The 23,762-nt window shown below is 35.7% G+C and overlaps 2 protein-coding genes and 1 long non-coding RNA gene across 10 annotated transcripts in view; 2 read left to right on the forward strand and 1 right to left on the reverse strand.

Moving 5' to 3' along the window:
* Positions 1-17,671, reverse strand: part of LOC127863182 (polypeptide N-acetylgalactosaminyltransferase 13-like) — a 59,056-nt gene extending 41,385 nt beyond the window's left edge. For 5 of the 7 annotated variants that reach the window (XR_008040971.1, XM_052402590.1, XM_052402589.1 and 2 more), the window contains exons 1-3: positions 17,542-17,671; positions 10,885-11,112; positions 2,240-2,362 (exon numbers count right to left, since the gene is read on the reverse strand). Coding sequence is in view for 6 of the 7 variants with exons in the window: in XM_052402590.1 (XP_052258550.1) it covers positions 2,240-2,362; positions 10,885-11,083 (322 nt within the window). In the remaining variant the exon portion in view is untranslated. The remainder of the gene's footprint in view (positions 1-2,239; positions 2,363-10,884; positions 11,113-17,541) is intronic. The other 2 variants (XM_052402599.1, XM_052402596.1) reach the window with 1 other exon arrangement.
* LOC127863230 (uncharacterized) overlaps positions 1-21,792 on the forward strand; it is a 75,280-nt gene extending 53,488 nt beyond the window's left edge. For both annotated transcript variants that reach the window (XM_052402622.1, XM_052402614.1), the window contains 2 exons: positions 20,536-20,645; positions 21,268-21,792. In XM_052402622.1, coding sequence (XP_052258582.1) covers positions 20,536-20,645; positions 21,268-21,613 — 456 coding nt within the window. In that variant the 3' untranslated portion in view covers positions 21,614-21,792. The remainder of the gene's footprint in view (positions 1-20,535; positions 20,646-21,267) is intronic.
* Positions 21-11,114, forward strand: LOC127863250 (uncharacterized). Its single transcript, XR_008041009.1, has 2 exons — positions 21-1,614; positions 10,731-11,114. It is a non-coding gene; the product is annotated as an uncharacterized LOC127863250 (long non-coding RNA).
* Positions 21,793-23,762: the final 1,970 nt, after the last annotated feature.

Here is a 23,762-nt window from a genome sequence, read left to right on the forward strand (position 1 = left end):
CAAAACAATAATATTGTCAACATTGCGTATTGGAAATGGTGTGCTGCCTAGCTACCAAATCGCCAACAAAGAGACCAAGTACTGGTTCTACCCACGAAACAGACTTGCGAGCGTTTCAATAAGCCTTGGACTTTTGATGCAATTAAGCTCAAATAAATAGGTCTACAATAAACTACCAATTATTTCATAGTTTCTTAGTCATTTTTCTGTTTTGAAAACTAATTACTAAGCTTTCTTTTTTGTATACATGTAGGTGACTTACGTAATTCTTGAAAATTATGTTATTGCCAACATGAGAACAAATAAAAATACGCTAACTCACTAACATTTCCAGCATCACTAGCAACTTACATTAAATTGGATAAATAAATGGGAGAAAAATCAGGTAATATTAAGTGTTCTCCGGAAGCACCGGCAGCTGGGGATTTCATTATTTCTAGATGCCGACTACTTTAAAGGGATCTTTTCACGCTTTGGTAAATTGACAAAATTGAAAAAAGTTGTTTCAGATTCGCAAATTTTCGTTATAGTTATGATATTTGTGAGGAAACAGTAATACTGAACATTTATCATGGTCTAATATAGCCATTATATGCATCTTTTGACGATTTTAAAACCTAAAAATTATAAAGCGTTGCAACGCGAAACGATTGAATAATTTGGAGAGTTCTGTTTTTGTCGTGAAATTTTGTGAAACTACGAAGATTGCTTATATAACGTATAAAATACATCATGTATATGTACACGGCGGAATAGCTCAGTAGGCTAAAGCGTTTTTACTTCAGGACTCTGGCAGGGCTGCAGGGGTCACTGGTTCGAAACCTGGTCCGGGCAATGTTCTTTTCCTTTTTTTAATTTTATTCTTGATTTTTTACTGGAGCTTTTACGATCCAATGTTTACATTTATCGATATAAAGCATTTAATGAATCAGTTAAAAAATGCCAAAATCTGTGAAAAGGCCCCTTTAAAATATCAATTGAAATAGTGGACATACACCAGTTTTATTGCTTAGATGCCGGCTACTTTAAAAATATAACTGGCTTCTGAAATTTTTCTGAACACTGTAATATTGCTTCAGGTAGTATTCAACCAATATTAAACATTACAGATTAGAAACATAGAATCAGTTTAGTTAGTAAATACTGTAAAATCATGTATATTTTTCGGCGTGAAATTTAGTGTTTTTTACAAATGACCAAAACTATTTTTGATATAAGATTCTGAAAATAAAGAGAAATTTTCCAGGTAATTTTCAGAAATGTTTGTTTTAAATATGTGGACAGGTCAACTTGAGAAATCAACGAAAATTAATGTCCAACAAATAATAATGATTTTACAGTATTAAACAAAACACAATGCTAATTTGAAGAATTGGAAAGCGGATGATTGTTGTCAAGGGATTATTGCAGAGGGATTGTTGTCAAGGGATTGTTGCAGGTTCTCAAGGGAGTATTGCTGGGGGGGGGATTGTTTTGCAGACACCCTTGTCTCTTTACTGGCAAGCTGCTTTGGAAGGGGTCTACAAAGGAAAGATCTATAGTAACAGAGCACTGATTTATGCTCCTTATTTCTGTCACCCCCATCCCTACTTTGGACAAGTCAAAACAAAACACGTAAGTCTATTGAAATACAATATATTTTTTGTAAATGTTTTTATGTTAAATGAAAAGATTTTATTTTACCAGTTTAAGTCTTTAATATTTGTGGAAATTGCTAATTAAAAGATTATAAATGCTAAAAAATCTAGATTATTACAAACAATATAATACTTCTTTGGATTAAGCAAATTATTGCAAAATGTCAGCACAATAGATCCAACATGTCCTGCTTCCCCATTTCAGCAGCACCATAAGTCTTTAGGGATTTCCTTTGACTTTCAGACAGAAAAACAGACAGACAAAAACAGTGTTGTTTTTTATCACATTTTTTGATGACACTTGGCCCCAAAACAAATCTTAAAAGGTATATATTTTCCAAATGACAGCCCTAGTTTCCACATGAAGATTTACCAAAAAAGTTTATTCCCAATTATTAAGCATTTGTTAACAAAACAAACACACAACACCAATTTCCCCCTGTTAGATAAAACAACGCGAATTTTCCCAATTTAAAGGGTTCCGGCCCCATTCCCAAAATGGTGGAAAAATCAACACTGTTAAGTCTAAGGAAATCCCTGGCCTTTACTGCTCCTAGATCTTTCCCATAGTCTAGCATAATTGGGATATCTAAAAATAGTACCTGGAATAAAATCAGGCAGTTTATGTGGCTTTGGGGGCTCTTTTGGTTTGGGCATTTTTGTCGGTGTTATGTATTTGATGCGGGTGGGTGGAATGCCTGCTGGTTCGTCTGGGGCGACAGGCTCTGATAAACAACAGAATGTGCTGAATAATGGAGTCATCGATATTAGCACAACTCCTCGAGCTGGCCTTGTTAAGATAGGTGCAAAGAGTTCATTAGCTTTTGAAATCCAGGAGTTAAATGACCCTGTACTTGAAATTTTCAAAATACTTAAGTCTTGAAAATTTGTCTCTGAATCTTTGTTGCTTCCTCCACAAATGTTGATTTGTATAAATCTCAGTAACATTCTTAACAAAATTGTCATATGATAGGTTATAAACTATGCACCATGTATTGTGGCATTTACATGTAATATACTTTAGTAAACAAAATCACCTATTTATCATTGTTATAGAAATACAGATATGCTTGACACGCTGAAAAACATTTTATTTTTAATATGTGACAAGAAAACCGGTTGTTAAGGCTCTTAAAAAAAATTATTAATATTGATGCTATAGAAATATTTGCGTGACAAAGAAATATACATGGTTTTATAACATGTCGACACAGGGGGATATATCCTTGATATGGAAATGTAGTGCAATGCTTAACTGGAATTTGTGGAAGATGTGGGGTGTATATCAATGTCTCTTGTGAGCGTTTTGTGCAACAATTATTGTGGAAGATGTGGGGTGTATATCAATGTCTCTTGTGAGCGTTTTGTGCAACAATTATTGTGGAAGATGTGGGGGGTGTATATCAATGTCTCTTGTGAGTGTTTTGTGCAACAATTATTGTGGAAGATGTGGGGGGGGTGTATATCAATGTCTCTTGTAAGCGTTTTGTGCAACAATTATTGTGGAAGATGTGGGGGGTGTATATCAATGTCTCTTGTGAGTGTTTTGTGCAACAATTATTGTGGAAGATGTGGGGTGTATATCAATGTCTCTTGTGAGCGTTTTGTGCAACAATTATTGTGGAAGACGTGGGGTGTATATCAATGTCTCTTGTGAGCGTTTTGTGCAACAATTATTGTGGAAGATGTGGGGGGTGTATATCAATGTCTCTTGTGAGTGTTTTGTGCAACAATTATTGTGGAAGATGTGGGGGGTGTATATCAATGTCTCTTGTGAGCGTTTTGTGCAACAATTATTGTGGAAGATGTGGGGGGTGTATATCAATGTCTCTTGTAAGCGTTTTGTGCAACAATTATTGTGGAAGATGTGGGTGGTGTATATCAATGTCTCTTGTGAGTGTTTTGTGCAACAATTATTGTGGAAGATGTGGGGGGGTGTATATCAATGTCTCTTGTGAGTGTTTTGTGCAACAATTATTGTGGAAGATGTGGGGGGGGGGTGTATATCAATGTCTCTTGTGAGTGTTTTGTGCAACAATTATTGTGGAAGATGTGGGGGGGGTGTATATCAATGTCTCTTGTGAGTGTTTTGTGCAACAATTATTGTGGAAGATGTGGGGGGGTGTATATCAATGTCTCTTGTGAGTGTTTTGTGCAACAATTATTGTGGATGATGTGGGGTGGTGTATATCAATGTCTCTTGAGGGTGTTTTGTGCAACAATTATTGTGGAAGATGTGGGGGGTGTATATCAATGTCTCTTGTAAGTGTTTTGTGCAACAATTATTGTGGAAGACGTGGGGTGTATATCAATGTCTCTTGTGAGCGTTTTGTGCAACAATTATTGTGGAAGATGTGGGGGGTGTATATCAATGTCTCTTGTGAGTGTTTTGTGCAACAATTATTGTGGAAGATGTGGGGGGTGTATATCAATGTCTCTTGTGAGCGTTTTGTGCAACAATTATTGTGGAAGACGTGGGGTGTATATCAATGTCTCTTGTGAGCGTTTTGTGCAACAATTATTGTGGAAGATGTGGGGGGTGTATATCAATGACTCTTGTGAGTGTTTTGTGCAACAATTATTGTGGAAGATGTGGGGGGTGTATATCAATGTCTCTTGTGAGCGTTTTGTGCAACAATTATTGTGGAAGATGTGGGGGGTGTATATCAATGTCTCTTGTAAGCGTTTTGTGCAACAATTATTGTGGAAGATGTGGGGGGTGTATATCAATGTCTCTTGTGAGTGTTTTGTGCAACAATTATTGTGGAAGATGTGGGGGGTGTATATCAATGTCTCTTGTGAGTGTTTTGTGCAACAATTATTGTGGAAGATGTGGGGTGTATATCAATGTCTCTTGTGAGCGTTTTGTGCAACAATTATTGTGGAAGATGTGGGGGGTGTATATCAATGTCTCTTGTGAGTGTTTTGTGCAACAATTATTGTGGAAGATGTGGGGGGGTGTATATCAATGTCTCTTGTGTCAGCGTTTTGTGCAACAATTATTGTGGAAGATGTGGGGTGTATATCAATGTCTCTTGAGGGTGTTTTGTGCAACAATTATTGTGGAAGATGTGGGGGGTGTATATCAATGTCTCTTGTGAGTGTTTTGTGCAACAATTATTGTGGAAGATGTGGGGGGGTGTATATCAATGTCTCTTGTGAGTGTTTTGTGCAACAATTATTGTGGAAGATGTGGGGGGGTGTATATCAATGTCTCTTGTGAGTGTTTTGTGCAACAATTATTGTGGAAGATGTGGGGTGGTGTATATCAATGTCTCTTGAGGGTGTTTTGTGCAACAATTATTGTGGAAGATGTGGGGGGTGTATGTCAATGTCTCTTGTGAGTGTTTTGTGCAACAATTATTGTGGAAGACGTGGGGTGTATATCAATGTCTCTTGTGAGCGTTTTGTGCAACAATTATTGTGGAAGATGTGGGGGGTGTATATCAATGTCTCTTGTGAGTGTTTTGTGCAACAATTATTGTGAAAGATGTGGGGGGTGTATATCAATGTCTCTTGTGAGCGTTTTGTGCAACAATTATTGTGGAAGACATGGGGTGTATATCAATGTCTCTTGTGAGCGTTTTGTGCAACAATTATTGTGGAAGATGTGGGGGGTGTATATCAATGTCTCTTGTGAGTGTTTTGTGCAACAATTATTGTGGAAGATGTGGGGGGTGTATATCAATGTCTCTTGTGAGCGTTTTGTGCAACAATTATTGTGGAAGATGTGGGGGGTGTATATCAATGTCTCTTGTAAGCGTTTTGTGCAACAATTATTGTGGAAGATGTGGGGGGTGTATATCAATGTCTCTTGTGAGTGTTTTGTGCAACAATTATTGTGGAAGATGTGGGGGGTGTATATCAATGTCTCTTGTGAGTGTTTTGTGCAACAATTATTGTGGAAGATGTGGGGTGTATATCAATGTCTCTTGTGAGCGTTTTGTGCAACAATTATTGTGGAAGATGTGGGGGGGGTGTATATCAATGTCTCTTGTGAGTGTTTTGTGCAACAATTATTGTGGAAGATGTGGGGGGGGGTGTATATAAATGTCTCTTGTGAGGGTTTTGTGCAACAATTATTGTGGAAGATGTGGGGGGTGTATATCAATTTCTCTTGTGAGTGTTTTGTGCAACAATTATTGTGGAAGATGTGGGGGGTGTATATCAATGTCTCTTGTGAGTGTTTTGTGCAACAATTATTGTGGAAGATGTGGGGGGTGTATATCAATGTCTCTTGTGAGTGTTTTGTGCAACAATTGTTGTGGAAGATGTGGGGTGTTTATCAATGTCTCTTGTGAGCGTTTTGTGCAACAATTATTGTGGAAGATGTGGGGGGTGTATATCAATGTCTCTTGTGAGTGTTTTGTGCAACAATTATTGTGGAAGATGTGGGGGGGGTGTATATCAATGTCTCTTGTGAGTGTTTTGTGCAACAATTATTGTGGAAGATGTGGGGGGTGTATATCAATGTCTCTTGTGAGCGTTTTGTGCAACAATTATTGTGGAAGATGTGGGGTGTATATCAATGTCTCTTGTGAGCGTTTTGTGCAACAATTATTGTGGAAGATGTGGGGGGGTGTATATCAATGTCTCTTGTGAGTGTTTTGTGCAACAATTATTGTGGAAGATGTGGGGGGTGTATATCAATGTCTCTTGTGAGTGTTTTGTGCAACAATTATTGTGGAAGATGTGGGGGGGTGTATATCAATGTCTCTTGTGAGCGTTTTGTGCAACAATTATTGTGGAAGATGTGGGGGGTGTATATCAATGTCTCTTGTGAGTGTTTTGTGCAACAATTATTGTGGAAGATGTGGGGGGTGTATATCAATGTCTCTTGTGAGTGTTTTGTGCAACAATTATTGTGGAAGATGTGGGGGGTGTATATCAATGTCTCTTGTGAGTGTTTTGTGCAACAATTATTGTGGAAGATGTGGGGGGGTGTATATCAATGTCTCTTGTGAGTGTTTTGTGCAACAATTATTGTGGAAGATGTGGGGTGTATATCAATGTCTCTTGAGGGTGTTTTGTGCAACAATTATTGTGGAAGATGTGGGGTGTATATCAATGTCTCGTGAGGGTGTTTTGTGCAACAATTGTTGTGGAAGATGTGGGGTGTATATCAATGTCTCTTGTGAGTGTTTTGTGCAACAATTGTTGTGGAAGATGTGGGGTGTATATCAATGTCTCTTGTGAGTGTTTTGTGCAACAATTATTGTGGAAGATGTGGGGTGTATATCAATGTCTCTTGAGGGTGTTTTGTGCAACAATTATTGTGGAAGATGTGGGGTGTATATCAATGTCTCGTGAGGGTGTTTTGTGCAACAATTATTGTGGAAGATGTGGGGTGTATATCAATGTCTCTTGTGAGTGTTTTGTGCAACAATTATTGTGGAAGATGTGGGGGGGTGTATATCAATGTCTCTTGTGAGCGTTTTGTGCAACAATTATTGTGGAAGATGTGGGGTGTATATCAATGTCTCTTGTGAGTGTTTTGTGCAACAATTATTGTGGAAGATGTGGGGGGTGTATATCAATGACTCTTGTGAGTGTTTTGTGCAACAATTATTGTGGAAGATGTGGGGGGTGTATATCAATGTCTCTTGTGAGTGTTTTGTGCAACAATTATTGTGGAAGATGTGGGGTGTATATCAATGTCTCTTGTGAGTGTTTTGTGCAATAATTATTGTGGAAGATGTGGGGTGTATATCAATGTCTCTTGTGAGTGTTTTGTGCAACAATTATTGTGGAAGATGTGGGGGGTGTATATCAATGTCTCTTGTGAGTGTTTTTGCAACAATTATTGTGGAAGATGTGGGGGGGTGTATATCAATGTCTCTTGTGAGTGTTTTGTGCAACAATTATTGTGGAAGATGTGGGGGGTGTATATCAATGTCTCTTGTGAGTGTTTTGTGCAACAATTATTGTGGAAGATGTGGGGTGGTGTATATCAATGTCTCTTGAGGGTGTTTTGTGCAACAATTATTGTGGAAGATGTGGGGGGTGTAGATCAATGTCTCTTGTGAGTGTTTTGTGCAACAATTATTGTGGAAGATGTGGGGGGTGTATATCAATGTCTCTTGTGAGGGTTTTGTGCAACAATTATTGTGGAAGATGTGGGGGTGTATATCAATGTCTCTTGTGAGTGTTTTGTGCAACAATTATTGTGGAAGATGTGGGGTGGTGTATATCAATGTCTCTTGTGAGTGTTTTGTGCAACAATTATTGTGGAAGATGTGGGGGTGTATATCAATGTCTCTTGTGAGTGTTTTGTGCAACAATTATTGTGGAAGATGTGGGGTGGTGTATATCAATGTCTCTTGTGAGTGTTTTGTGCAACAATTATTGTGGAAGATGTGGGGTGTATATCAATGTCTCTTGTGAGTGTTTTGTGCAACAATTATTGTGGAAGATGTGGGGTGTATATCAATGTCTCTTGTGAGTGTTTTGTGCAACAATTATTGTGGAAGATGTGGGGTGTATATCAATGTCTCTTGTGAGTGTTTTGTGCAACAATTATTGTGGAAGTTGTGGGGGGGGGTGTATATCAATGTCTCTTGTGAGTGTTTTGTGCAACAATTATTGTGGAAGATGTGGGGGGTGTATATCAATGTCTCTTGTGAGTGTTTTGTGCAACAAGAGCTGTCCCATGACAGACTATTCTTATACAAGTCATGTACTGGGAAAATCAGACTTGATGGATGTATGTAAAGTTTTGTCCCAGATAAGCCTGTGCATTCAACATTGGCAAATCAGGGATGACACTTTGGGTCTTAACTGGATTTTTGTTAAGAAGAGACTTACTTCTATTAGAGCGGAAAGTGTCAGGGACAACACTTTACGCTCACGCATTTAGCCCAGTTTTCACAGTATGATGCTCATAAAATACAAAATGTTATTTTTCTTTCAGTCACCTGATATACGCTAACAACACATCAAATTCAGTGCAATACCTCAAATCAAACTCAAGTTATTGAGTGCAATTTTCTTAATATTTTTAGTAAGAAAACTTCACCCAACTGGCTCCAAATGCTCTCCTATACAAGATCAGCACAAAAGCTACCTTAACACAAAATATCACAAATCTGTAGGAGAAACAGCGATATCCGAGTAGTTTAGTGTAAACGTTGACCTGATTTGAAAGTAAAAATAGGGGCATACAAAAGGAGGGCGGGACGACGTGGATATGGTTTCTGCCTATCCACCAGAAGGTCACAGACCCAAACTTAAATGAAAAGTGTTCTTTCTACCTTCCAAAGATGCCAAGCACTGGTTTTGCCCAGAAATTAAGCTTAAGAGTGTCTCAAAAATCAGTTGAATACCTGCCTTAGAAACATTGATAAGAACATGTTGTATATATGCCTTAACAAGAGCATAATGCTGACACAAACATTTGGATGAGTAGAAAAGGTTGGATAATTCCTTGAGTAATCAAGCTCGAAACTGACCACTGTAGCCATTTCAAAGCAAGCAAGAGAAAACAAATAAACCCAGATAAATAATATATATTTAAGTCTTTTCTGCCTATAACCAAACCAAAACCTTAATGCAAAAAGCACAAAATGCAAAGTTGAAAACTTAAATCATAAAACACAGAACTGAACCATATAACTGAAGCCCTGTTCTGCAGAAAAGTAAAGCATTTACAAGGTTACAACAGCAATACTACAGAAGAGACTCACATAAAACAAACAAAAATAAAGGTTCTCCCATGTCTGTGTGCTCCATTCTTTGTATCCATGATTTTACCAATTATTATATAATCCCTGATTGTATTAACCACTTATCCCTGAATGTTTCAATCATCCACCCGTGGTTGTATAAATCACAAATCAAGCGTCCATATTCAAATGTGCAAACAGAATTTTATATTATACAGTGCTCCAGCTAGGCCTAAATCGAAGGGCGCCGCGCCCTGCCCTCCCGAACCACCGCCCTGCCCTCCCGAACCTCCGCCCTGCCCCCCCCCCCTTGAAAAAAAAAAAAAAAAAAATTTTTTTTTTTTTTTTACATATGATAATTCATAAATCTCTTATTAAATTGTAATTAGTTTAATCCTCATTGTAGACATTATATTTGAATGGTTTAGTAATAATGGGAATAATACAATTATTTATAACATATAAATTAACATGCAATAGAAAGCATTCCAGAAACACCCGCGCGCTCGAACGTGTCCTTTTCACAAAATACTGCGCGTCGAAAGTGCCCTTTTCACAAAATACTGCGCGTCGAAAGTGCCCTTTTGACAAAAAAGCCACCCTGCCCTTTTCAAATTCTAGCTGGAGCACTGTTATACATTAGCATCATAATGTATTGATCAACCCTAATAAATAGCAATAGCACTTGTCAAGTGCCAAAATTAATTGAATTTATACAAAGGTCCAACAGAGAATATCAAAACAAACCATGCACCAAAAAACAGGACCAAATAAAGTTGACTTGTAATGAGAACCATGTATTATGTGCAGTTTTAAAGCCCCAAATTTCTATTTCAAAAGTTGGTGCACTTCATAAATTGATACAAGGCTATTCTGAGTACTAATTTGCGAAAAATTCATTGTGCTATCCTAAATATCCATAATTGACACCATGTTTGGCATTAAATGTTCTGGTGTGTGTTATACATGGGTTGCGCGTTATAACATGATAAAGAACGGTACTAGCTACAACAATCTCCTGATTAATTAGACCGGTAAAACAACCAAATTGATGTTAAATCAATAACAGCCAGGGACCTGGATTCAACCTACATAACCTGGAGATAAGATAACAACTTACATATGTCCCAGACATCAATGAAGAAGAGGTGCCAATACACTGTGATTATAAAAAGGCAGGAAAATAATTCATGTTATGTGATCATATCAATCAACTAATCCATCTCAGTCAAATTGAAAACTTGATAGTACATGCGCTTGACTGGTTTCATTTACGATTGCTGTCGATGACTGTATTTGGAGCTTCCTGTGTTTGCATGTCTATGTCCGTGTGTCTGTTTCTAGGGAAATATTTCCAGAGTTGATCGCCAAATAGTTTTTCCTTTTTCCAATCATATATTTATACGAAATCAAATAGTTCTCCATTTTGCAGAGATATCGGAGATACATGTGAACCATGTATTGATAATGAAGACCAACGTCAAAAACCAAGTCAAACAACTGCATGGACCAGAATGTCTTTAGGAAGTATTCAGGGGAGATAAACAACTAAAATGTCTAATTGAAGAACATGGAATATTGAATACCTTTTGGTAAAATCCTCTGCAACAACGACTCCTCAGATTTTTTGACTGGTTTCTCATTGTTATTTGTGTTCTGACAGTCAACAGACGCGTGCGTGGCACAGTCTGTGTAGTACATGAGCAGGACAACATCAAGCAGGAACCAGACAAGGGATGTGGCCAGGATTATCTTGCAGTACTGAAGTTTCAATCGACTCACCATGGTTATTCTAGACGGTGGTTAATTTTAGCCTGCAAGACAGAAGAATTTTGCTATATCCAAGTCATCAGCACCTTACAAAATAAAAAATTACAGCAAACAGTGAAAATACGAAAACTATCAGGAGAGAAATTCTTCTAAAAAGCATAAAATGATTAATACTAAGGTAATCACCTTTGAACAGTAAATACAAAGCATTTGGGCTTAAAATAAATAGGGTTAAACTATAAACTAAACAAGAAGTGCTTTGACAATAGTTTGTACGCTTTCATGTGCGTGTATGTGTTATTAAATGGCGCGATTGGTCATTTTTGGCTCATGTACTACTTATTTGTACCCCGGGTACTCTTAAGTTTACTTGCAGGTCAGCACATAAGGTAGTCGTGAAGACTCAGCGATGACCTGTTAATAAACTGTGACATTCACACACTCTTACAATGTAAGTATACTTACATGTACCCCGGGTATGGTAAATATACTTAAACGTAACCGGTCGATATTAGACTGTACACAAGTTGTTTTCCTGCCCAAAACCTGATGCTGTAAAACGCTCTACTGATGACCGTATAACGGTATGGTTTATCTTAAACAAACTTTTCTTTAAAAAAAAATGCATCAACATGCTTTTTGAGTATGCCTTGTAGTTCACACAAAAATTCCTCAAACTTTGTCAATTTGTATCCATTTTGGTCAGGTATTGTCAGCTGACACCAAGAGGGTATTTTTAAAGTCTTTACAGGGCAAATATGCAGGAGGTATAGGTCGAATATATGTCCAAAACTACAGTACAGGCACTGCGTACTTAAACAAAAACGCCTGTCTGTTGTGTTAACTTTTCCCTATGGGTGACAATTCACGGGGGGCGGACACACTACCGACCGCGGTGTTCGGCGAACACCTGAATCGCCGCGATTGCACGATATCGTTAGCGGGAACACCTGTGATCACCTTGATGCTGCGCACCTGTCTGCAAGAGTCATTCACGCGTTTTAAATGTTAATGTACAAAAGAAAATCATATACTACATGTAGATATTACATGTATGCGCACATGTATGCGTACTTTAAGTCAGACAGTACATAAAGTCGGAAACATTAATAAAGCGTTAAGATGATCAATACTATTAACTCTTATGGTGTTAATCAATGCAATTGCCATTTTTAACAACAAATACCGAGTTTCAAAGAAATCAAGAGAGTATTAAATCATTTATTTACTTGTGTCCGCTTTAAGTACTGTCCGAATCTACGTATTGCATCCGTATGTTACGACACTTGTGTGCAGTCAGTATACAATACAATAATTGTTTGAATAATGAAGGAACTGATACAGCATAACGGTAACGATACAGCGTATTTAAATGATATTTTAGTAAGAGGAAATGTCAATGCCGAATAATTCGCGAGATACCCCGGTACTTAAGTTGAAATTCACAACAAAACTTTTAGTGGAAATTAAATGATCTCAATGTTTACCCGCTACAAATTTTTTATTTACAAATAAATACACCCACACCAATTTTCGCGCTCTTTTAATCAGAACAAAGAAATTCATTTATTTCATGTAGAATTTGTAACCTAAAATAGCTGTACACGATGCATTCAAACAGTGTCAGGTGATTTACACATGTTGCAATACAACGGTCCTGATTGGGAGCTTATTTCATCATACCCAAGTTTAAATAGAATCATATACCGAAATTCATTCGACACTTTCGAAAAAATTTAAACGTCTGTGTTTATGACTCTTGTCGTCTTTATTACCCACCGATAATTTGATTTTAAAAATGGAAATCGGGCATATATGGGATTATCGAGTAATGGATAAAGATGGAAAAAGTTGCATGTATGTGATTTAGACAGTTGACACGTATGTATCAGGAAATCCAGAGACTCGGGATACCGATAATACGATTACTACAATCAGTATGTAAGGTATGGAAAGTACTACTAAATAAACTTTTTTGTGTTATTAAGGAACACCCTATGAACAGGAAATAGCTGAAAATAGATCTGAGGAATAACAATATTGACCTGTTTTTCTCGCATTTTTGATCAGCAAAACAATGGTGACCTGGTCAAAACTTTTTTCCATAAAAACTGCATAATGTGGGAACATTCTATCACATAATTTCCCACGATCTATATAGCCACGACTCTAAAAGAACCCAAAACTCAACAAGACACTACCATACATCAATTTTTTAACATCGTGATTTTTTATGTAGTCTATAACGATGTAAAGCAGATGTTAAATACTTGTTCTGTTCTGAAATTCAACATAAAAAGTCAACAAGAATAGTGTGTTGAAACATCGTCTTGTTTTTTATAGTGTGCATGAGAAGAATAACTTCTGTAGGCTGCCGTTCAGGTAAATTTAATGTGTTTTTAAATTAATTAATAGCTTTCCTCCTTTGTCACGAACGACGTCAGTTTAGTGATGCAAATTGTTCAGCTGCAGAGAACTGCGATTGTGTTTATGAAGGGGTGCATATGGACTCCCAGAGCCGTCAAAGCAAAAATTATCAAAGGTTCTGGGAGTCAGTTTATATGGGCTAGTCCCAAACGGGTTATGGAGGTTTCGGTAAATGACAAGTTCGGTAAATTGATTTTTTAGAGTAAAAGCCGTGGAGGTTTCGGTAAATTGATTTTATAGAGGAGGTATACCTACAACGAGGTGTTAATGACACCTATTATCGGCTTACAATAACATTAGGGGCATTTATTTGCAAACTATGGATTAATTTTGATGTACATTAATTGAGTTGTTTGGCACTAATTAATTTATCGGTTTAAATGTACGGACTTGATTTTATCAAATTAGAGATGTTTGCAAAGTTTTATTATTAATTATCCAGGCTTGCAACCTATAAATATTCTAATCGATGGAGGTAAATTATATATTAAGGTCATGGTCGTTTTGTATTTTATATATGTTTTTAAACAATTAGTTGATAAAAACCTTAATTAAAGCGTATCAGTTAAAAAAATATAATAATGTGGCTCTTACAAGAGGTGGCCTCCACGTGGCAAGAGCTGGAATACATATTCATTATGTTGGCAAACTACCTCATGTTTATATAATGGTTAAGTTTCGGTGGTTTAAAATACTAAGATCAAATATGTTTGTTTCGTATATAAATAAATTTCTCGCTTCTTTTTCCTAGTTATCAGTTAAATTTTATATATTGTTTTTTCTTGTGTTTTTCTCAACCAGAAACCAGAAAGAAATAATAAAACATATAAATAAATATAAAATTCAACATGAAATCATTTTTATTAAATCATATTTTACAAGAAACTTTTTAAAATAGCATTTAACTTAATTGAAGAGCTTACATTGATTCCGCCATAAATCATTACTTCTTATTACTATTATGTACTTGATAATTACAAACGACTCAAACAATGTACAAAACATTAATTACCAAGACCCCTTGGGGCATAGTGATCATTTAGTTATAACATTTGACTTTGTATGTTATACTCAATATTCCAATACTAACACAATCAAGTTTAACTATAAAAAAGCTGAATTTGAGAAAATAAGAGAAGGAATGACCTTGGACTGGGATAAATTATTGGAAAACAAGGACACTAATGAAATGATAGACATATTTATGACCAAACTGAACAATGAAATGAACGAACACATACCAAAGAGAAAGAGCAGTGTGAGGAAAAACAGTGTGCCACTTAGTGAAGAAATAAGAAAATTAATTAGGCAAAAACATCGAGCATGGGAAAAGTACATGAAACATAACAACGAAGAAAACTACAAAATATATACAAGGACTAGAAACAAAGTGAAATCAATAGTAGCAAAGGAGCGTAAAAAATACGAAAAGGAAATAGCGGAGACATCCAAATCAAACTGTAAAAATTTCTGGTCATATATAAACTCAAAAAGGAAAACGCGTAGTGGTATATCGGAATTACACGAAATGAAAGATGGGAAGTTATTTATAGCTAATAGTGACCAAGATAAAGCAGACGTTCTAGCAACATTCTTTACTAGTGTATTCACACAAGAAACTGATGAAAACTTTGATAAAATGGAGAACATTAACTTTGAGAGTCTGTCAAGTGACGATGAATTTAAACCAGAGGAAGTGAAAACCCTATTAAACGAACTCGACACATCTAAGTCTCCAGGTCCAGACCAAGTTCACCCAATTGTTTTGTCAAAACTGTCAGACATAATCCAAATACCTATGTGCCATATATTCAACAGCTCTTTTAAGTCGGGTATTGTGCCTAATGAATGGAAAATTGGACAAATTACAGCATTATTCAAAAAGGGAGATAAAAAATTAGCCTCGAACTATAGACCAGTCAGTCTCACTAGCGTAATCTGCAAACTGATGGAAAAATTAATTCGTAAACGGATAGTTGATCATATGAACTCTAATGATTTATTCAGTGATAAGCAGTTTGGATTTATTGGAGCCCGATCAACCAACCTACAGTTACTCAGGGTTATGGACCACTGGACTAGTATACTAGATCAAGGAGGCGAAATTGATACAATTTACACAGATTTCATGAAAGCATTCGATAAGGTCCCACACAAAAGATTAATATACAAATTGGAAAAATATGGCATCAGCAAACAAACATGTAAATGGGTACAGAACTTCTTAACCGATCGTAAACAAAGGGTACAAGTCTATGGGAGCTACTCACAATGGCACGTTGTCACCAGCGGCATTCCTCAGGGTTCCGTACTAGGACCGATCCTATTTGTGGTGTTCATAAATGACTTACCAAAATGTGTGAACTCTAGTGTTCTTATGTTTGCGGACGATACAAAAATATACCGTGAGATTTCGACTAAAAATGATCAGTTAATTCTCCAAGATGATTTGAATAAACTTTTTGAATGGAGCAACAAATGGCTGTTAAAGTTTCACCCAGACAAGTGCAAAATACTACAAATTTCAACAAAACCCCCAGAAATAAGATCATATACTATGCCCAAGTATGAAGGAGGCCTCGTTTCTCTAGAAAGAGTTGAAAATGAAAAAGATGTTGGTGTAACAATAAACTCAAAATTAAAATTTGATGAACACATACAAAACCAAGTAAATAAAGCCAACAAAATGATGGGATTAATAAGACGTTCATTTAAATTTCTAGATTTTAGAAGCTTCAGATTATTATTCAAGTCCATTGTAAGACCACATCTGGAATATGCCAGCAGTGTATGGAGTCCATCAAAAATTAAAGACATTGATAGCATTGAAAACGTCCAACGTAGAGCAACCAAAATGTTACCCAAACTTAAGGATAATCATACGAGGAAAGACTTAAATTGATTAAACTACCCACTTTGAAATTTCGCAGACTACGAGGGGATATGATTGAAACATACAAGATCTTGAACAATATCTATGACAAAAGAACAACAGTTGGAATTTTTACTTTGAACACAAATACAAATAGAGGTCATCCATTAAAACTTTTAAAACAAAGGTGTGCACGCGACATTCGCAAGAACTTTTTCTCCAATCGCATTGTAAACATATGGAATAATTTACCAAGTGCTGTCGTCACATCCAAGAACACGGAAACTTTTAAAAGACGCCTAGATAAATATTGGATAAACCACCCAATGGTGTACGATCATAACTGTGACTATAATGAAATAACCGGAAGCAAAACACCGAGACTATTAAATAGCGATGACGAAGAAGAGGCCACTACAGAGGTCCAAAAGACCTGCGGTGGTAAACCACCTAAGGTAACCTAAGGTATGTTTCTATTATGTTATTTAAATAAAAGCACCAATTTAAAAAACAAACAACAGTATTGCGTTATTTAAATCGTAAAATTAACCAAAAATTTCCTAACAGAATTCGTTTTTCAGAGGTTGCATTTTCATTTCCCTTAATTCTTTACCTTAGGCATAGCATTAATTACTCTACTCAAAATTAATCCACAGTTTGCAAAAAAATGCCCCTAATGTTATTGTAAGCCATAATAGGTGTCATTAACACCTCGTTGTAGGTATACCTCCTCTATAAAATCAATTTACAGAAACCTCCACAGCTTTTACTATATAAATCAATTTACCGAACTTGTCATTTACCGAAACCTCCAGCACCCGTCCCAAACAAGCCCTAAAAGTCACTTTGTTTTATTGAGACCAATATCTCATTTAAATATATAAACAATTTTCAATCAACTAAGATCTTTTTTTAGTTACTGAAATATTGAATTATTCAAATTAATGACCACGTGTCTGTTACAAAACAAGACTGTCACAATAAATTACAGGGACAGAAAACAATGTCACTTGTGAAGTAGGGTCGTGACACTGACAATAATTTTTGACACTCGCTTTCTAAGTGTTTTAATAAAAATATTCAATAAAAATGGATGGCACTCTTCTATGGTTATAATTTCGTATAAACGGACTTATTTGTACACATCATTTCCATAAATAAAAGTGCTATATACCTCAAAAAATCCTTCAAATGAGGCTTTCGTTTACATTCACAACTCTCCACGTCTCAAAACCGGAAATGATTCTTCACTACTTTCACACTAATAATTTGATCGTTATCGACATGTCGAAAGTTGGCATTCCTTTCGTAGCAGAACGAAAGTAAGTTTAAACGTTTTAACGATCATATTCTTTAATGCACAAGTACGTAAACTCCTATATGAGAGCTTTATAAAGTTGTGCTATTAATATCCGAGGATAAACTCCACAATATATTGTTTTTAAACCATTGTTTATAAATCAAACAAACTGTTAGATTGTTAATAAATAACCGTGTGTTGGTTTTAGTTCTTATTTTTATATATAAATACAATTCCATATACAATTTTAAAGACAATAACAAACGATTTATATGCTAAAAACTTAAACGTGATTTTTAATGTAACAAATTATTAATGCATTAAACAATATGATCACATATTTAAGCAACAGTTTGAATAAATCATTACCCATACATGTACTTCGAGTCAATGTCTTGCATGTCGGATTCATCCATTCCATAGTTAGAGCATGCGTTAGAGCAACTTTAATAGAATATTGACTTTGGGTTTTCGGTACATTGCAACCTAATTATGAAAACGTTGTTGTTTTATTTGTTTTTGCTGGTGTTGTTGTTTTTCACATAAAAATATGTCTCGCATATCTAATATCTGATTTCTCTTGCTAATAAATTGCCATCCGAAAATAGTGAAATTTTCATATTTAATTCAACTGTAAACAAGTAAACACGTGTATTTAAAGATATAAGCCTCGTTCTGGGAAAACAGGGCTTAACGCATGTGCGTAAAGTGTAGTCCCAGAAAAGGCTTATATTCCGCACAGGCTAATTAGGGACGACACCGCACAGGCTTATTAGGGACGACACCGCACAGGCTAATTAGGGACGACACTTTCCATGCTTTCCGAAAACACAGGATTTTATCTAAGAAGCGATTTCCTTTTAACGAAAAATACAAAAAAGGGAATAGTGCGAACTGCACAGGCTAATCGATCTGGGACTACAGTGAAAGCCCTTCATTGAACCCCGTTTTTTCCAAGAGCGCGTCTTATATTTGTTCAACTGCACGTCTTTTTTTAATATCTCAAACTCACACCAATAAGTCGACGCTAAATATAGATCGATGGGTAATAAATATGACGCTGAATGAGGATTAGAGACAGTAAACACGCGACCGCGTTTCTGAACTTACTGGAAATATAAGGAGGAGCAAATAAATAAACAAGGTAGGCTTAATATAGTATGTATAAATCTTTCTCATCGATTGTTTGAAAATATAATGAAAACAATGTTGAAATTGAAGAGACTGCAGGAGTCGTAATAACTCGTTATTTTAATAACGAATGCAAGCCGCTTCTTCTGATGTTATTGCTGCTTATAATTACGATAATAATAATAACCACGATCATGAAGCTGAATACGAAGATAATGGTGGTGCTGGTGGTGCTGGTGGTGATGATGTCGATGATAATAATGATGATGATATTTCACGAAATTATCATGAAACTAATGGATAAATACGTAACATAATAAAAACATAAGATAGCGATAGAAATAAAATATATAATTCAAGGTAACGAATCAAACGATGAAAGTAATGCGGAACTCTGTCAAAAGTTTTCCGCTAATAACCATTATATGATACAAGAAATATCTTATCCAAAGGTTTATGTACATGTATTGTATTTATCACATAAACTTGAACTTTATGCAAATCATTCAAATTATAGTGATCTATAATGTTTGAATTGTCATTATAGCCATAATGATCTCAAAGGTTATGTATTGTCACTCAAATTATAGTGATCTACAAGGTTACCAGTATATGTTGTCATTCAAATTATAGTGATCGAAAAGGTAGTGGCTTTTCATTCAAATTAAAGTAATCTAAAGGGTTATGTATTGTTATTCAAATTAAAGTAATCTAAAGGGTTATGTATTGTTATTCAAATTAAAGTAATCTAAAGGGTTATGTATTGTTATTCAAATTAAAGTAATCTAAAGGGTTATGTATTGTTATTCAAATTAAAGTAATCTAAAGGGTTATGTATTGTTATTCAAATTAAAGTAATCTAAAGGGTTATGTATTGTTATTCAAATTAAAGTAATCTAAAGGGTAATGTATTGTTATTCAAATTAAAGTAATCTAAAGGGCTATGTATTGTTATTCAAATTAAAGTAATCTAAAGGGTTAATCTCACATCGTAGTTAATATATGTGACCACAGTAAACAGTTGTTTAGTACATAGTGATAAACTGAATTTGGGACGGCACTTTACCCCCATGCTTTAAGACCCGATTTTCCTGAACGCGGGTCATATTGTTGTGAAAAAGTTGACAGACGCAACATTTTCATAAGGGTAAATATAATCAAATTAGCTATGTTGCAATTAAGCTCTACGTACTAAGCGATACCTTTTACAATGGATGATCTATTTTTGAGGTTCGCACGGTAATAACAAAAATATCCAAGTTTCTTTTCATCAAAATGGAGATGGAATAGAGTATAAGCTGTAAGTCGATTTCGATTTAATTATGTTCTTTGATGCTTCAAAAAACACCATGCAAACGGAAATTGATGGGAAATTGCGTCATTAAATTTACGCATTTTATTAGACTTAAACATTAGAATCATTTAACCAGTTTCCTTGGTGCTATGTATTGGCTACCCCTCGTGTTAGGGCTTTAACCCATGTATGCCTGGCTTCTAGAAAAAAAGGCCTTGGCAAACAGCGTAGACCCAGATGAGACGCCGCATGATGCACTGTTTGCTTAAAGTAATTTGTGTAAGAAATATTCTAAAAATATAAATAAATATACGAGACATCCCTAATTTTGGAAATAAATTGATCCAATTTAGAAGGATGGGAGAGTCCACTAGGCTTAAATGGGTAAATGCGAGTGATGATGCGTTTGCAAAATGTGTTAAATATGCCTTTCACTGTTCCAGTCGGAGACTCCAGACAAGATGGACGGACTGGTAGGAGTGCGCATGCTCGTGGTTACTCTGCTCCTGAGTCACGTGACTGCGGTGCCATTTGGCCAAACCGGTTGGAACAGGTCAGACACGCGGAAATAATTGTTGTCAATCATGATAATTTATTGATTGCACGAACATTAATAATAAATCATACATGTGTTTCTCGAAAAGTTATTTAATGTGCTTAATGAATAAACAATCGGCGATATTCACGATACTATAACGATTACTTTTGATTTAAAAGTGCCTTACCAATTGTTTTCGCTTGTTATGAAATAAACATTCAAATAACTTTTTTTAATTCTAAAATGATTATTTGTAGCATAAATAAATGATTAAGTCTTCGATCAACATGTATTAATCAATTACACATGTGTATACATATATCAGATACATATAATCAGTGAACGCAAATCATTTATAAATTAAATAGATATGAGCCTTGTTCTGAGAAAACTGGGCATAATGTACACTTCGCACAGGCTAATAAGGGACGACACTTTCCGCCTTAATTTGATTTTTGCTAACAAGAGACTTCATTTTAACGAAAAATGTCATAAAAGCGAAAAGTGTCGTTCCTGATTAGCCTGTGCGGACTGCACAGGCTAATCTGAGACGATACTTTACACACATGCATTATGCCCGGTTTTCTCAGAACACGACACATATAATGTACATTGTTTAACTTTATACATTGATCAGGTTTATCTACGGCCAAGATTTTTTCAAGAACGCGCTGCTTTTCCCACGTTTGAGGAGCGCAACGGACTATCTTATTAAGAGAGACGGTGGACCACGTTGGAGGAGCGCAACGGACTATCTTATCAAGAGAAACGGTGGACGAGAAAGCGACAGAGCGGGGAACGAACCTGTTAGTGGCTTTCGCTACTTTGACTGGAGCAGGGTATTCCATGGAATCAGTGAGCGCGAAAAAGTTGGACGTAGAGACAGGAAAAGCTACGCTTTAAGGTGGGCCTTAATCGTGCCTACCGACCCTAGGTTTTTCAACAGCAGGCATCCATCGACGCAGAATGTACATGCACCGTAAAATCAACATAGATAACTTAAATATACGAGCGGGAACTTTTGGTTTTCGTTCTGCTGTGAGATTTGTCCGAACAACTAAACTAAACAAAACAACAACAACAACAGAGACGCATCTATTATATGTTCCGTGTATATTGGAAAGCATTGGCAAAATTGGCTACAATAAATACTACAAAATTACCATAACGTGTAGACGTGCAATGTATATATTTATTTAATTATTTATATATAATGTTTTGATGGTTGAGCGAAAAAGAGAAATGGGTATGTTAATTCATTTATTTACAAAAAGTTTTAGCACAGGTTGTCAAATGGGAAGTGTCGCATATAATTTGATGATATGTTGCTAAATAATGTGTACACCATATGTGAGTTAAACCTTCGAATTCTGTTTGTTACCTACTTCAAAAAGAACATTTAATTTGTTTCCACAGACGTCGCTTGAAAACATAGGGTACGTAGGTCGGATAAATGTTTTTTATTGTGTTATATTTACATCAATTCCCTATTTAAATAAATATATGCAATAACATGCAGAAAACTCAGCATTTATGTGACGGTTATACACACTTTTCGCGCTCCACATTTTCTAAAAAAAATTCTACTACGAATTGCAACTTGTTATATGTAGACAAAGAAGAAAGATGTGTGTGGTATATTCTGGGCGGAGCTTTATTTTGTGAAAGAAGTTCTGAATTTTTAAATAAATTGTTTAGGTAAAATGCACGTGGTTTAACGGGCGATCTAGCAATTATACACAAAGGGAACCTTCAGCTTCGCCAGCAGGAGGTAACTCGTGCTAGAACATACGGTTATTTATTTGTGGCGATGAACCAATGGGCAAAAGACAACATATGAAAATGACAACTATACAACAAGCATACACAAATAAACAAAACTGGGGGTCACCGCCTAAGAACGGTCGATGTAAACCCATTTATGCCTAGCGTCTAGAAAAACGGCCTTGGCAAACAGCGTAGACCCAGATGAAAACGCCGCATGATGCGGTGTCTCATCAGGGTCTTCGCTGTTTGCTTAAACAAATTTCTGTAAGACATTTTTTAAATAAAGAAATAAATTTACTAAACATCCAGTATTTTGGAAATAAATTGATCCAATTTAGAAGGAGTCCACTCAGCATAAATGGGTTAAGGATCGATCTCCACACAGAGTTGTCGTTCCTCACATGTAATCTCTGCCATCACAAGAAAATCCAACCAGATTTGGTAGAATTGTATTTTAGTGATTTAAATATAATATTATGAAAAGTAGCATAATTTTATTGTACATTTTGAAAATAGTGTATAAATTTAGGTTCATAATAAAACAATTATAATTACTTAAACTAACAAAAGTAAAAATAACAACGGTAAAATTATTGTACAACGTGGCTAGGCTATCATCACGTGGTTGGTTATGAAGGCAGGGATTTGATCAAGCTATGCTAGTTCTCGTCAAACTTCTGCGCGGAGGTTGGTAAATGACTGGGGGTTTAAACCGTTTTTTATGCTTCAAATCTCACATTTAACCCAGAATTATTAACACAACATATACGTGCAAATAAAAATAAAGGGACATTACCACAGATTTTGGCATGCATTGAAGTTTGTCATGAAATGCTATAAACTGATAAATGTAAACTTTTAAACTAAATTGCTTAAGGAAAAAAACAAGAATAACATTAAAGAATGAAAATTCTACTCCTCAACTGGGCACTTACCACTGACCCTTGGAGTAAAAGTCTAGCATTTAAACCACTCCGCCACCCGTGCTCACGTATACATTATGTATAGTGCTGCATTTTATGCTTTATTTAAAAAAAATCCCCGTTGTGCCGCAAAATGTAACGATGCCATCAGAACTGCCAATATTATTTAATAGTTTCGCGTTTGTAACGCTTAATAATTTTAAGGGTTTTAAATCGTCAACAGATGCACACAATGTTTATGTTCGTGAAAAGTAAATGTAAAGTATTAACATGCCCTCGTAAATATCTAACATCTAAAATATATAACTATAACGAAAAGTGACTAATCTGAAACAGTTTTTGGTTAATATTGTCAATTTATCACACCGGGTAAAGGTCACTGTAATCTCATAGCGTCACGATTCTAATGACCTTGAATAGCAATATAAAGGGAATACGTGTC

Source organism: Dreissena polymorpha, chromosome 1 (assembly GCF_020536995.1).
Source record: "Dreissena polymorpha isolate Duluth1 chromosome 1, UMN_Dpol_1.0, whole genome shotgun sequence".
Taxonomy (NCBI): Eukaryota; Metazoa; Mollusca; class Bivalvia; order Myida; family Dreissenidae; genus Dreissena; species Dreissena polymorpha.